Source organism: Oncorhynchus tshawytscha, linkage group LG14, assembly GCF_018296145.1.
Source record: "Oncorhynchus tshawytscha isolate Ot180627B linkage group LG14, Otsh_v2.0, whole genome shotgun sequence".
In the NCBI taxonomy this organism is placed as follows: domain Eukaryota; kingdom Metazoa; phylum Chordata; class Actinopteri; order Salmoniformes; family Salmonidae; genus Oncorhynchus; species Oncorhynchus tshawytscha.
Window position 1 is genome coordinate 56,569,779 of NC_056442.1, and position 13,471 is coordinate 56,583,249.

A 13,471-nucleotide genomic window follows, 5' to 3' on the forward strand; every position below is an offset into this window, starting at 1 on the left:
CTGTACCTCTCTGTCGGTCACTCCCTCTCTGCTCGCTCTGCATGCGCTCTGCTCATGGCGTTCTGACTGAGTATCCATAGCAATGGCTCTGCTTGAGCTGCCATGCTTAAAGAAGAAACATGAGAGCAGCTAGCTGTTAGCTACTTTTCGTCACAAACTCAGACAAAACTCAAGGAACATCATTAAAATATATATATATATAATATCTATTTTATATTTGACAAGGTTGAAGCACTTCTGACACCAGCAGAGCATGAGCAAATGGCTCAGCTTCAAAATGTTAGTGATCAATTTAGTCATACCAGAGCCCTACCTGTAACCTAGTTATTGATGAAGAAACAGGCCCTACCTGTAACCTAGTTATTGATGAAGAAACAGGCCCTACCTGTAACCTAGTTATTGATGAAGAAACAGGCCCTACCTGTACCCTAGTTATTGATGAAGAAACAGGCCCTACCTGTACCCTAGTTATTGATGAAGAAACAGGCCCTACCTGTACCCTAGTTATTGATGAAGAAACAGGCCCTACCTGTAACCTAGTTATTGATGAAGAAACAGGCCCTACCTGTACCCTAGTTATTGATGAAGAAACAAGCCCTACCTGTACCCTAGTTATTGATGAAGAAACAGGCCCTACCTGTAACCTAGTTATTGATGAAGAAACAGGCCCTACCTGTAACCTAGTTAATAATGAAGAAACAGGCCCTACCTGTACCCTAGTTATTGATGAAGAAACAGGCCCTACCTGTACCCTAGTTATTGATGAAGAAACAGGCCCTACCTGTAACCTAGTTATTGATGAAGAAACAGGCCCTACCTGTAACCTAGTTATTGATGAAGAAACAGGCCCTACCTGTACCCTAGTTATTGATGAAGAAACAGGCCCTACCCGTACCCTAGTTATTGATGAAGAAACAGGCCCTACCCGTACCCTAGTTATTGATGAAGAAACAGGCCCTACCTGTACCTAGTTATTGATGAAGAAACAGGCCCTACCTGTACCTAGTTATTGATGAAGAAACAGGCCCTACCTGTACCCTAGTTATTGATGAAGAAACAGGCCCTACCTGTACCCTAGTTATTGATGAAGAAACAGGCCCTACCTGTAACCTAGTTATTGATGAAGAAACAGGCCCTACCTGTACCCTGGTTATTGATGAAGAAACAGGCCCTACCATTACACTAGTTATTGATGAAGAAACAGGCCCTACCATTACACTAGTTATTGATGAAGAAACAGGCCCTATCCGGCCCTAACCTGATGTATAACGTCTGGGCCCATCGGGCTGGGGTTGGGGAGAAGAGCTCGACTGGTCGATAATTTGACCGCGACTACTGCAAGATTAGATAGCTAGCCGCTAGGCTAATTTACCAAACAAACAAAAAAATACTTCCCCATCCCTGCTCTAGGAAACAAGGTGCAATTTGGGACGCACAAGGAGTGATACAGCTCCAGAATGGCTGGACGAGTGAGCACGAGCGTGTGTGTGTGTGTGTGTGTGTGTGAGATACTGAGGTCATTAACACCTGTCATGCCACTTCTGACTGAGACAGAGATGAAGACTGTGTTCCAAAATGACACCCTAATTCCTCACAGTGCACCATTGGGCCCCATTGGGTTCCGGTCAACAGTAGTGCACTATATAGGGATTAGGGTGCCATTTGGGACATGTTCTGAGGGTTTCCACTACATAACTTAGTCCAAGAGTAGCCTTTAGCAGAAAGAAAAGATTCATAATTTAAAAGTCTTGGAACTGGGATTCTGTTTACTCTGTTCACAGCGAATTAGCATTTCATGGGCTTTTCCCAACGAGATCAATACATTTTAATTTAAAAGCTTTCAATATATTGCCCATCTAGTGATGTATCAGCTACAAACCCTTACAGGTGGCAGAAATCCACTTACGCCAGACATCCCTAACTTATCAACAGTAATGGGCCTGTCATTGTTGATCGAGCTGTAGATCGGCGGATCAGGTTTTGTGGGGTATTGTGGGGAGGCCGGTAACACATCATCTCAATTTAATTAATTTTAAAATGTAGGCTGTAACACAGCATCTCAATTTAATTCATTTTAAAATGTAGGCTGTAACACAGCATCTCAATTTAATTCATTTTAAAATGTAGGCAGTGTTATATAAATAATCATCAAATATCAAGCATTACTAGCAGGCCAACGCTCTGGTTAAACCGGATGTCTTCAGATAACTCTGGGCCCAGTGTCCTCAGTCAAGTTTAGAGCCTACGTGCAATAACATGATTATCCGAAGGACACATGGCTGCCACCACACAAATATACTCCCCTGTAAACTACAAAGAACATCCCGCAACACTAACGAGCTTAGAGTGCCAAACTATCTCACTGACATTGATCCTTGCATGCACTCCTGCAAAGACAGGAAACACCTGAGCCTAAAGCAGACACTGCCAGTCCCCCTATCTCACGCTTCCTTGACACACAAACATCTCATGAGCACTGCACACTCACACTCCACCCCCCTCTACTGGTCAGGTGCCAAGAGCAGAGGACTCTGCTGTGCACCAATGGGGCTCCTGCTCTGGCTAGAGCAGGCCCGCCTCCAACTCTTCAGGACCAGTCAGAAGACCAACACGACGAGACTCCACCTACATTATTCTGTGTATACATTCTGCTGCAAACCCTGTCTAAAGCAGCCTAATTTAGCTGACTCCTCACAGAGTCATATTGCTTAGGTCCATGCACGCTGTAGGACAAGATATCTCTGACTTTAAATAAACTGCCTTTTTGCTACACCTGATTCCACTCTGTCCAGCGTCGTTGTTTTGCACTCCCTCTCCTGTATGTAAACACCAACAGCAGTAACACAGCATCTCAATTTAATTCATTTTCAAAATTAGGCTGTAACATCTCAATTTAATTCATTTTCAAATTTAGACAGTAACACAACAAAAATGTGGAAAAGGGGTGTGAATACAAATCAAATCAAATGTTATGTCACATGCTCTGAATACAACAGGTGTAGTAGACCTTACAGTGAAATGCTTACTTACAAGCCCTTAAACAACAATGCAGTTTAAAAAAAATAAGTGTAAAGTAAAAAATACAAAATAAAATAAACAAATGATTAAAGATCAGCAGTAAAATGACAAATAGTGAGGCTATATTAAGGGGGTACCGGTACAGAGTCAATGTGCGGGGGCACCGGTTAGTTGAGGTAATATGTACACGTAGGAAGAGTGAAACCGACTATGCATAGATGATAAACAGAGAGTAGCAGCAGCATAAGGCGGGGGGGGACGACAATACAAATAGTCTGGGTAGCCATTTCATGAGCTGTTCAGGAGTCTTATGGCTTAGGGGTAGAAGCTGTTAAGAAGTCTTCTGGACCTAGACATGGCGCTCCGGTACGGCTTGCAGAGAGAACATCCTATGACTAAGGTGGCTGGAGTCTTTGACAATTTTTTGGGCCTTCCTCTATACCAGGCGGTGTTAGGGGTCCTGGATGGCAGGAAGCTTGGCCCCAGTGATGAACTGGGCCGTACGCACCACCCTCTGTTGTGCCTTGCGGTTGGAGGCCGAGCAGTTGCATACCAGCCAGTGACGCATGCTCTCGATGGTGCAGCTGTAGAACTTCTTAAGGATCTGAGGAACCATGCCAAATATTTTCAGTTTCCTGAGGGGGAATAGGCATTTTCCTGCCCTCTTCCCGACTGTCTTGGTGTGTTTGAATCTTTCTAGTTTGTTGGTGATGTGGACATCAAGGAGCTCTCAACCTGCTCCACTACAGCCCCATTAATAAGAATGGGGGAGTGCTCAGTCCTCCTTTTCCTGTAGTCCACAATCATCTCCTTTGTCTTGATCATTTTGAGGGAGATGTTATCCTGGCACCACACTGTCAGGTCTCTGATCTCCTCCCTATCTCCTCCCTATAGTCTGTCTCATCGTTGTCGGTGATCAGGCCTACCACTGTTGTGTCTTCGGCAAACTTAATGGTGTTGGGAGTCGTGCTTGGCCATGCAGTCATGGGTGAACATGGAGTACAGGAGGGGACTGAGTATGTACCCCTGAGGGCCCCCGTGTTGAGGATCAGCGTGGCAGATGGGTTGTTACCTAACCTTACCACCTGAGGATGGCCCGTCAGGAAGTCAGGAAGTCCTGGATCCAGTTGCAGAGGGAGGTGTTTAGTCCCAGGATCCTTAGCTTAGTGATGAGCTTTGAGGACACTATGGTGTTGAACGCTGAGCTGTTGTCAATGAAAAGCATTCTCACGTAGGTGCTCCTTTTGTCCAGGTAGGAAAGGGTAGTGTGGAGTGCAACAGAAACTGCATCATCTGTGGGTCTGTTGGGTGGTATGCAAATTGGACTGGGTCTAGGGTTTCTGGGATAATGGTGTTGATGTGAGCCATGACGAGTCTATCAAAGCACTTCATGGCTACAGACCTAAGTGCTACGGTTCGGTAGTCATTTAGGCAGGTTACCTTGGTGTTCTCGGTGGTCAGCTTGAAACATCTTGGTATTACAGACTCTGTCAGGGACAGGTTGAAAATGTCAGTGAAGACACTTGCCAGTTGATCAGCGCATGCTCGGTGTACACATTCTGGTAATCCATCTGGGCCTGCGGCCTTGTGAATGTTGACCTGTTTAAAAGGTCTTATTCACATCAGCTATGGCGAGAGTGATCAGACAGTCGTCCGAAACAGCTGATGCTCTCATGCATACTTCAGCGTTGCTTGCCTCGAAGCGAGCATAGAAGTTATTTAGCTAATCTGGTAGGCTCGTGTCACTGGGCAGCTCATGGCTGTGCTTCCCTTTGTAGTGCGTAACAGTTTGCAAGCCCTGCCACATCCGACGAGCGTCAGAGCCGGTGTAGTAAGACTCGATCTTAGTCCTGTATTGACGCTTTGCCTGTTTGATGGTTCGTCGAAGGGCATAGCAGGATTTCTTATAAGTGTCCGGGTTAGAGTCCCGCTCCTTGAAAAGGTGGAAGATCTACCCTTTAGCTCAGTGCAGACGTTGCCTGTAATTCATGCACTTAATGATAAAGCCAGTGACAGATGTGGTGACCTCCTCAATGCCATCGGAAGAATCCCGGAACATTTTCCAGTCTGTGTTCGCAAAACAGGCCTGTAGCTTAGCACCTGCTTGACCACTTCCTTATTGAGCGATTCACTGGTACTTCCTGCTTTAGTTTTTGCTCATAAGCAGGAATCAGGAGGATAGCGTTATGGTCAGATTTGGCAAAATGGAAGGCTATGTACTCATGTCTGTGCGTGCAGTAAATGTGGTCCAGTTTTTTTCCCTCCAGTTGCACATTTATTAACATGCTGGTAGAAATGAGGTAAAACAGATTTAGGTTTCCCTGCATTAAAGTCCCCGGCCACTAGGAGCGCCGCCTCAAATAGACACAGACCGCCATCCCTTGTTTTACCGGAGGCAGCTGTTGTCTTGCTGTTGGACCAAAAACCCAGCCAGCTGTATGTTATCCATGTCATCGTTCAGCCACGACTCTGAGACATAAGATAACAGATTTTTAATTTCCCGATGGTAAGATAGTCTTGATCGGAGCTCATTCATTTTGTTATCCAATGAGTGCACGTTGGCTAATAGGACTGTTGGTAGAGAAGGATGACTCACTCGCCATCGGATCCTTACAAGGAACCCCAACCAAGCTATGTCCCAAATATCTCCTTCTCTTCTTTATGCGAATGATGGTGATTTGGGCCTGTCGGGTGTCTGAAGTAAATCCTTTGCAGCCGACTCGTTCAAGAAAAAAACATCTTTGTCCAGTACGAGGTGAGTAATCGCTGTCCTGATATCCAGAAGCTCTTTATGGTCAAAAGAGACGGTGGCAGAAACATTATGTATAAAATAAGTTATTTCTATGTGAATTTGGTCTTTGGGCGCCCAAACATTTAGGCAGCAATAAAAGGGTTAATACATTTCTGTATACAGAGACCCTATAGTACATTTTAGGTTACACAGTTTACAAAGTACATACAACTACATTACATTCTGTGTATTGTACACAATCACTGCATTGATTTTTTTTTAAAAATGGGGAACAGAAGGAGAATATATACAGTGGGGCAAAAAAGCATTTAGTCAGCCACCAATTGTGCAAGTTCTCCCACTTAAAAAGATGAGAGAGGCCTGTAATTTTCATCATAGGTACACTTCAACTATGACAGACAAAATGAGAAAAAACATCCAGAAAATCACATTGTAGGATTTTTAAATGAATTTATTTGCAAATTATGGTGGAAAATAAGTATTTACTAAATACTTTTTCGCCACACTGTAAATGCCGTCAGTAATAACAGTTCCATTTTCCAGATGGTGATCGAGTTATTGGGAGCGATAGGTAATCAATATACATTCCTTACGTCTGCCGATCGTTCAATTCAGACAGATTGAACAAGCCAAGGGAACTGCCAATACTAAAAGCTTTTTTTTAACCTTTATTTAACTGTCGTTCTGCCCCTGAACAAGGCAGTTAACCCACTGTTCCTAGGCCGTCATTGAAAATAAGAATTTGTTCTTAACTGACTTGCCTAGTTAAACAAAAGGTCAAATAAAAAAAATCTGTGCCTCGACACAATCCTCAACAATTCCGTCGACCTCATGGCCTGGTTCTTGCTCTGACACGTACTGTCAACTGTGGGACCTTATGTAGACAGGTGTGTGCCTTTTCAAATCATGTCCAATCAATTGAATTTACCACAGGTGGACTCCAATCAAGTTGTAGAAAACGTCAAGGATGATGAATGGAAACAGGATGCACCAGAGATCAATTTTGAGTCTCATAGCAAAGGGTCTGAATACTTATGTAAATACAGTATCTTTTTTTAAATATATATATATATGACACACAAAAAAATCTTAAAACTTGTTTTTGCGTTGTCATTATGGTGTCGTGTGTAGATTGATGAGGATTTTTTATTTATTTTTTAAAATCAATTTTAGAATAAGGCTGTAACATAATGTGGAAAAGGGGAAGGGGTCTGAATACTTTCCAAATGCCCTATATAGGGAATAGGGTGTCATTTGGGATGCACTAAGACTATAGCAATAGGCTACACAGAGACAATCAGTGTCTCCCAAGTTGGCAAACTGATCTCAACCAGTCTGTCTGGCAAGTACAAGGCCTAAGCTGCACAGAAAGAGAGACCTCCACAAAAAGTGGTCTTCATCAGTGTCAAGAATTGAACTCAATGAAACAAACTGTACATTAAGGTTTCCTGGACGCAGATCAAGTCTAGTCCGAGGCTAAAAAAGCTCAATGAGCACCTCCTTGGAAAGTGTCTGGGAAACTGGCCACAACTGTGCATTTCATCCTACAATAAACCACCCTAAGGACATTCATATGACTGCATCACTACCAGACATTGAAACACATTCCTCAAAACAAGCTTGTCTTTGGTGCACAGCAGGCAATTTAGGTTTTATGAAAACTAACATCAACAGGAAATATCAACTATTCATCTTTGCTGTTTTAAAACACCAGTAAATATAACCAGAGGCAATTTTCAAAGACTAGAGCCCAGAGCGCCATGCTGCGGTCTCTACTTCTGTCTGTCTGTGTCAGTACCCCACCAGGTACACCACCTAGTCTTTCCCTGACTGCCTGGTCTGTGTTGGGAAGCCAGAGTGTCTTCTGGCCCTATTTTATTCTCAGCATCACAAATGTTATGATAGTTCTATTATTTGTATCATTTTGCCAAGTCTCATTTTATAATGGCAGGGGACCCAAAACACGGTAGAAAACTCTGTTTGACTGATGAGTTCAACCTACCAATTGTCATGTTCGACAAATAGTGTCCTGAAAGCTGGACAATCAGATGTGTTCATTACACTTCAATCAAATGAAATAGTAATGGTTTACTGGCATTTATTTTATGCAAAACTACAATGTATTCAGAAATAAAATGACAAGTCTTCACAAGCAAACTGCTCACAACGTGGAACTGAGGAAAAAAAAAAGGCTTTTATTCACCTTCATTTCATAGTAACTTTATGCAGTTACTGCTAACATGAACCCCATTTTCTTCAAAATAGAAGCAGGACACTTGCCCAGAGGTTTTAATCATGTGGACTAGGAGGCGGTATTTTTGATGTCTGGATGACAAGCGTGCCCAAAGTAAACTGGCTGTAACTCAGGCCCAGAAGCTAGGATATGCAAATAATTAGTAGATTTGGTTTTTAAACACTTAAAAGTTTCCAAAACTGTTAAAATAATGTCTGTGAGTATAACAGAACTGATATGGCAGGCGAAAACCCGAGGAGAATCCATCCAACAACAAACAAATAATTCAGCCCACCATTGATTCCTATGGCTGTCATTTTTAATATGAAGGGGAAACCTCCCAGATTGCAGTTCCCAGGGCTTCCACTAGATGTCAACAGTATTTAGAAAGAGTTTCAGGCTTTATTTATTTTTAAATGAGCTAGAATTTGTAGTTTTTCTAAGTTGCTCCCATTTTGGCTATAGTGTTTGTTACGCGTTCTGGTGAATACGCATACTTTGTTGTTTATTTCCGGTAAGGACAATAACTCTCTGTCTTAAATTTTATTGTTTATTTAAGTATTAGGGTAGCTAAGGTTTGATTATGAACATTGACTTGTTTGGATAAGCTTATTGGTAACATTTGGGATTCATTTTGTATGCATTTTGAAGGAGGGAAACTGGGTGGATTATTGACTGAAGCGCACCAGCTAAACTGAGTTTTTATGGATATAAAGAAGGACTTTATCAAACAAAAAAGGACCATTTGTGATGTAGCTGGGACCTTTTGGAGTGCCAACAGAAGATGATCTTCAAAAGGTAAGGCATTTATTTTTGTGCCATTTCTGACTTTCGTGGCACATCTGCCTGGTTGGAAAATGTTTAATGCTTTTGTGTGCTGGGCGCTGTCATCAGATAATTGCATGGGTGTGCTTTCTCCGTAAAGCCTTTTTGAAATCTGACACAGCGGCTGGATTAACAAGAAATAAAGCTTTTAACTGATGTTTGACACTTGTATTTTTAATAACGTAAAATATTTTTATTTCTGTAATTTGATTTTTCGCACTCTACAATTTCATGGGATGTTGTCAACGTGGGTTGCTAGCAGCACGTCTAGCCCAAAGAGGCTAACCACTAGGCTACCTGCTGCCCCGAATGTAAAACAGGAAGAGATTTCATTACTGTACAAAATAAATCAAAATGGGCTTTCAGGTCCTTTTATGTCAAATCTGTTAATAGCAGTGAATAAGCTATGTTCCACGTAGTTTTTTTAAGAATCATTTTAAAAGGCATCCAACTAACACCGTCTTACAATCATATTAATAGGCTCTACTGGTCAGCAAATGTAGGTAAATCTATTATTTGGGGGGGTCAGTGACAGTGGGGGTGATTGCTTCAGGCAAAGTCCCGTAACACCTGTTGTTATTGTGAAACTAGTGTCGCTACACAGTTATAAGGTAACTTAATGTGAAGTGTTAACATTCTGTGATCGCGGAGTTACAATTTTCTGATAGTATTGTACTCGTATCGTTATGAACAAATCAGAAAAAAAAATGGGTAGCCTTTTTAAACTGCTGGATTAGATTGTAACAACGGGCTCCTCCTATTAATTTACATTTGAGAAACATATGGCTATTACTACTATTAATACGCTAATGTAAACTGCACAACATATAGTGCCGGGGGATCTCCAATATGACTTAATAACATCGACATTGAAATGAGTCTTCACTGCACAATTAGCCACGCCAGTAGATAGATCACAGAGCTATTGCCTATATGGCACTGCAACAGCCTAGGCGGTGTGCTCCACCTGTAGCAATCGTTTTTTCTACAAAAGGCGTCCGTCCATAGGAAGCTTTTCATTCCAATGGCTCTTCCACATCATACTCCCTTGGGAAACTAAAACTACTGAAGCGTCGACATTTAAGGGAAACCGAAGTGAGCGACGACAAAAAAAAAACTGAAAAACGTAATGTAGATGTACTTCTAACACGCGTTGCATTATTCCAGCCGGTGGCTAGAGTAGGCTACACAGTAATAACAGAAATAGTGTATCAATTCCTCTCTCGCGACGTATCCACAACATTATCATTCTTCATCATCATCATCATCATCTGTCACGGACATTTACCGAGAAATACATGAACCGGATTTGCTGAAATTTCCCCATACAACCCTCACTCATTATAGACCAAGAGCTCAAAAGAGGCGTGAAACAAAATGCACTTACCTCTCTTTTCACATTCCATAGTAATTTATCTTTGAATTCTTCATCTGTGCACGAACCCATGGCTCTCGGTAGTCTTGTGTCGGTCTCTGTGACAGACAAAGTTACGACTGCAAACAGCGTCAACGTGATTGTCCACAATCTCGGATGTCTGGTGCTCTCCACCCTTTCTTAAAGCTTGTATTTACTTCTCCCCCTCCTTCCTTCCTTCCTTCCTTCCCTCTCACAGCAAAGTGCTCGGGCCTCCAGATAGCAGGCGGTTGACGCATCTGTGTGGCGGTCCTGCCGCGGCGCATTGAGGAGCCATCTTCACATCCACTCAGAATGACGCCAGCGGTGCTCGACCCACCCCCTTTAACACGGTTTATCAATGGAGTCAATCACTTCACGTATCTCACGCTCCATACACATTTCCAGCACTATGACAGACAGTTATTTATAGCTCTCCTCTGTGTGTGTGCGTGTGTGACAGGACGATTGGGGGATATTGAGGTGTGATGCTCAGGAGCATTTTATCTGTAGTCTTTTTGCATGTAATATGAAAGAGCCATGGGTGTTTCAAAGACAGACTGACTCACAGAACAACAACACTGATAGGGCAAACAAACACACAATACCATAACAAAAACACAGGACACACAAAATACAACAACTGACAACACAATATCTCATTAATTTGCAGTCATGTGTGAACATCATTAAATTGATTAATGATATTGTTATGTAACATATGCCAAAGCAAATAGCCCTACTTGCACTAGTGCTTCACTCAATTAAGAAACACATGGCCATTATTCTGATCTAGGGCATGGGTTTTTCTGAGCCTATTTAGAGGCTAGGGATATCTTGAATGAAGATGATTGAGGCCAGCGGCTCCCCGTTTTAGAAATTGTGTCATCGGATGTTTTGGCTGCAATAGAAATTAATCAATGTAGTCATTACCATCATGATATACAGAATAAGCATTTTCACTGGGGCTTTTTTCTGTCATTCTATCTCTAACTAGCGCCTCCTGTGGCCGTTCATGGACTACAGATGTCTGCCCAGAGCCATACCCATCGCTTCACTCCACTGGTTCCAGAACCATGCCCGTCCCATTCCAGAACCATTTCTGCTTCCCTCCACTGTCCAAGTGGAATATGGAGAGATGTTTCATGAGCTGAAATAAAAAAGATCCCAGAAAGTGAGCTGCAGAAATGGCCACCAGAACTGTTGCCAAAGAATTGAATGTTCAATTCTCTACCATAAGCCGCATCCAACATCCTTTCAGAGAATTTGGCAGTACCTCCAACCGGACTAAAACACATTGTGTAACAGCCCAGGAACTCCATATCCGGGTTCTTCAGCAGCAGGATCGTCTGAAACCAGCCACCCGGACACCTGATGAAACTGTCGATAGGATGAGTAGCAGAGGGTGGAGAGAACTCCTAGCTGACTTGTGGTGGCTATTCAGCAGGCTGATGGTCTGAGGGTAGAAACTATTGGCTAGTCTCTCAGTTTTTGCCATGATGCACCTGCACTGCCCGTGTCGGAGTGATTTAAGCGGTGAGAACAGAGCATGGCTTGGGTGCCTGATGATCTTCTTGGCCTTCCTGAGACACCTGGTGTTATAGGTGTCCTGTAGGGCAGGCACCCTCTGAAGAGTATTGTGGTCCACGGTGGAGTTGCCATACCAGACTGCGATGCAGCCCGACAGTGCTCCTGCAGAACACCGAGGGCCCTCTGGGACAGGCCGAATTTCTTCAGCATCCTGACGTTGAAGAGTCGCTGTGGTGCCTTCTTCACCGCGGTGTCCATGTGGTAAGACCATTCCAGCTTCTCGGAGACGTGTACCGCCGAGGAAGTTATTGACCGTCTCCACGGCGGCCCTGTTGATGTGGATGGGGGCGTGTCCAGCCTGGTTCCTCCTGAAGTCCACAACGAGCTCCTTTGTTTTGCTAACATTGAGGGAGAGGTTGTTTACCTGGCACCACGCCGTCAGAGTGCCTCCCTCCTCCCTGTAGGCTGTCTGGTCTTTGTTGGTGATCAGGCCTACTGCTGTTGTCGTCAGCGAACTTGATGATGGAGTTGAAACTGCGAGAGGCCACGTAGTCGTGCCTGAGTGAGAAAGCAATGAGAGCGAGGAAGCAACTCTGCTACGCAGCACAGTGAAGCCTGTCGTTAGACTCTGGATTAAACTAGTAAACTTGTTAACCTTGGAAACTTCATACATCAGGAATAACACTATAGTATACGCGGAGTGATAGAGACTGGTTTTTACATCAGTAATACTATAATATATGAGGAATGATAGCGACTGTTTTTTTAGATCACAAGTTAATGGTTATCTATAGGAGCCAGATGGCTGTGGAATGTGCAGGGTAGATGGGAGGAAGTCACGGGATTGCTATAGGGGATATGGTTGGAGATTTTTGGATTAGGCATTTTACGGGGTTGAGGTCAGGTCACCTTAAGGGAGAAGGAACAGTTATTACCCCATCACTTCCTCTTCCTGTCATAAAATATGTAAGGGTTGGAGAGGAGGAGTGCATCTAAATTGGAGTATACATTTATTTATATACATACATATTACACACACACACACACACACACACACATTATACACTGCTCAAAAAAATAAAGGGAACACTAAAATAACACATCCTAGATCTGAATGAATTAAATATTCTTATTAAATGCTTTTTTCTTGAATTGTATTCAAATAGTTGAAATGTGCTGACAACAAAATCACGCAAAAATTATCAATGGAAATCACATTTATCAACCCATGGTGGTCTGGATTTGGAGTCACACTCAAAATTAAAGTGGAAAACCACACTACAGGCTGATCCAACTTTGATGTCATGTCCTTAAAACAAGTCAAAATAAGGCTCAGTAGTGTGTGTGGCCTCCACGTGCCTGTATGACCTCCCTACAACGCCTGGGCATGCTCCTGATGAGGTGGCGGATGGTCTCCTGAGGGATCTCCTCCCAGACCTGGACTAAAGCATCCGCCAACTCCTGGACAGTCTGTGGTGCAACGTGGCGTTGGTGGATGGAGCGAGACATGATGTCCCAGATGTGCTCAATTGGATTCAGGACTGGGGAACGGGCCGGCCAGTCCATAGCATCAATGCCTTCCTCTTGCAGGAACTGCTGACACACTCCAGCCACATGAGGTCTAGCATTGTCTTGCATGAGGAGGAACCCAGGGCCAACCGCACCAGCATATGGTCTCACAAGGGGTCTGAGGATCTCATCTCGGTACCTAATGGCAGTC

The 13,471-nt window shown here is 43.4% G+C and overlaps 1 protein-coding gene across 1 annotated transcript in view; it reads right to left on the reverse strand.

Annotated features, from left to right (window-relative positions):
• The window catches only part of LOC112240768 (small G protein signaling modulator 2-like), a 147,301-nt gene extending 136,492 nt beyond the window's left edge, over positions 1-10,809 (reverse strand). Inside the window, 1 exon segment of the mRNA XM_042297707.1 lies at positions 10,216-10,809. Coding sequence (XP_042153641.1) covers positions 10,216-10,275 — 60 coding nt within the window. The 5' untranslated portion in view covers positions 10,276-10,809.
• Between the last annotated feature and the right edge of the window lie 2,662 nt (positions 10,810-13,471).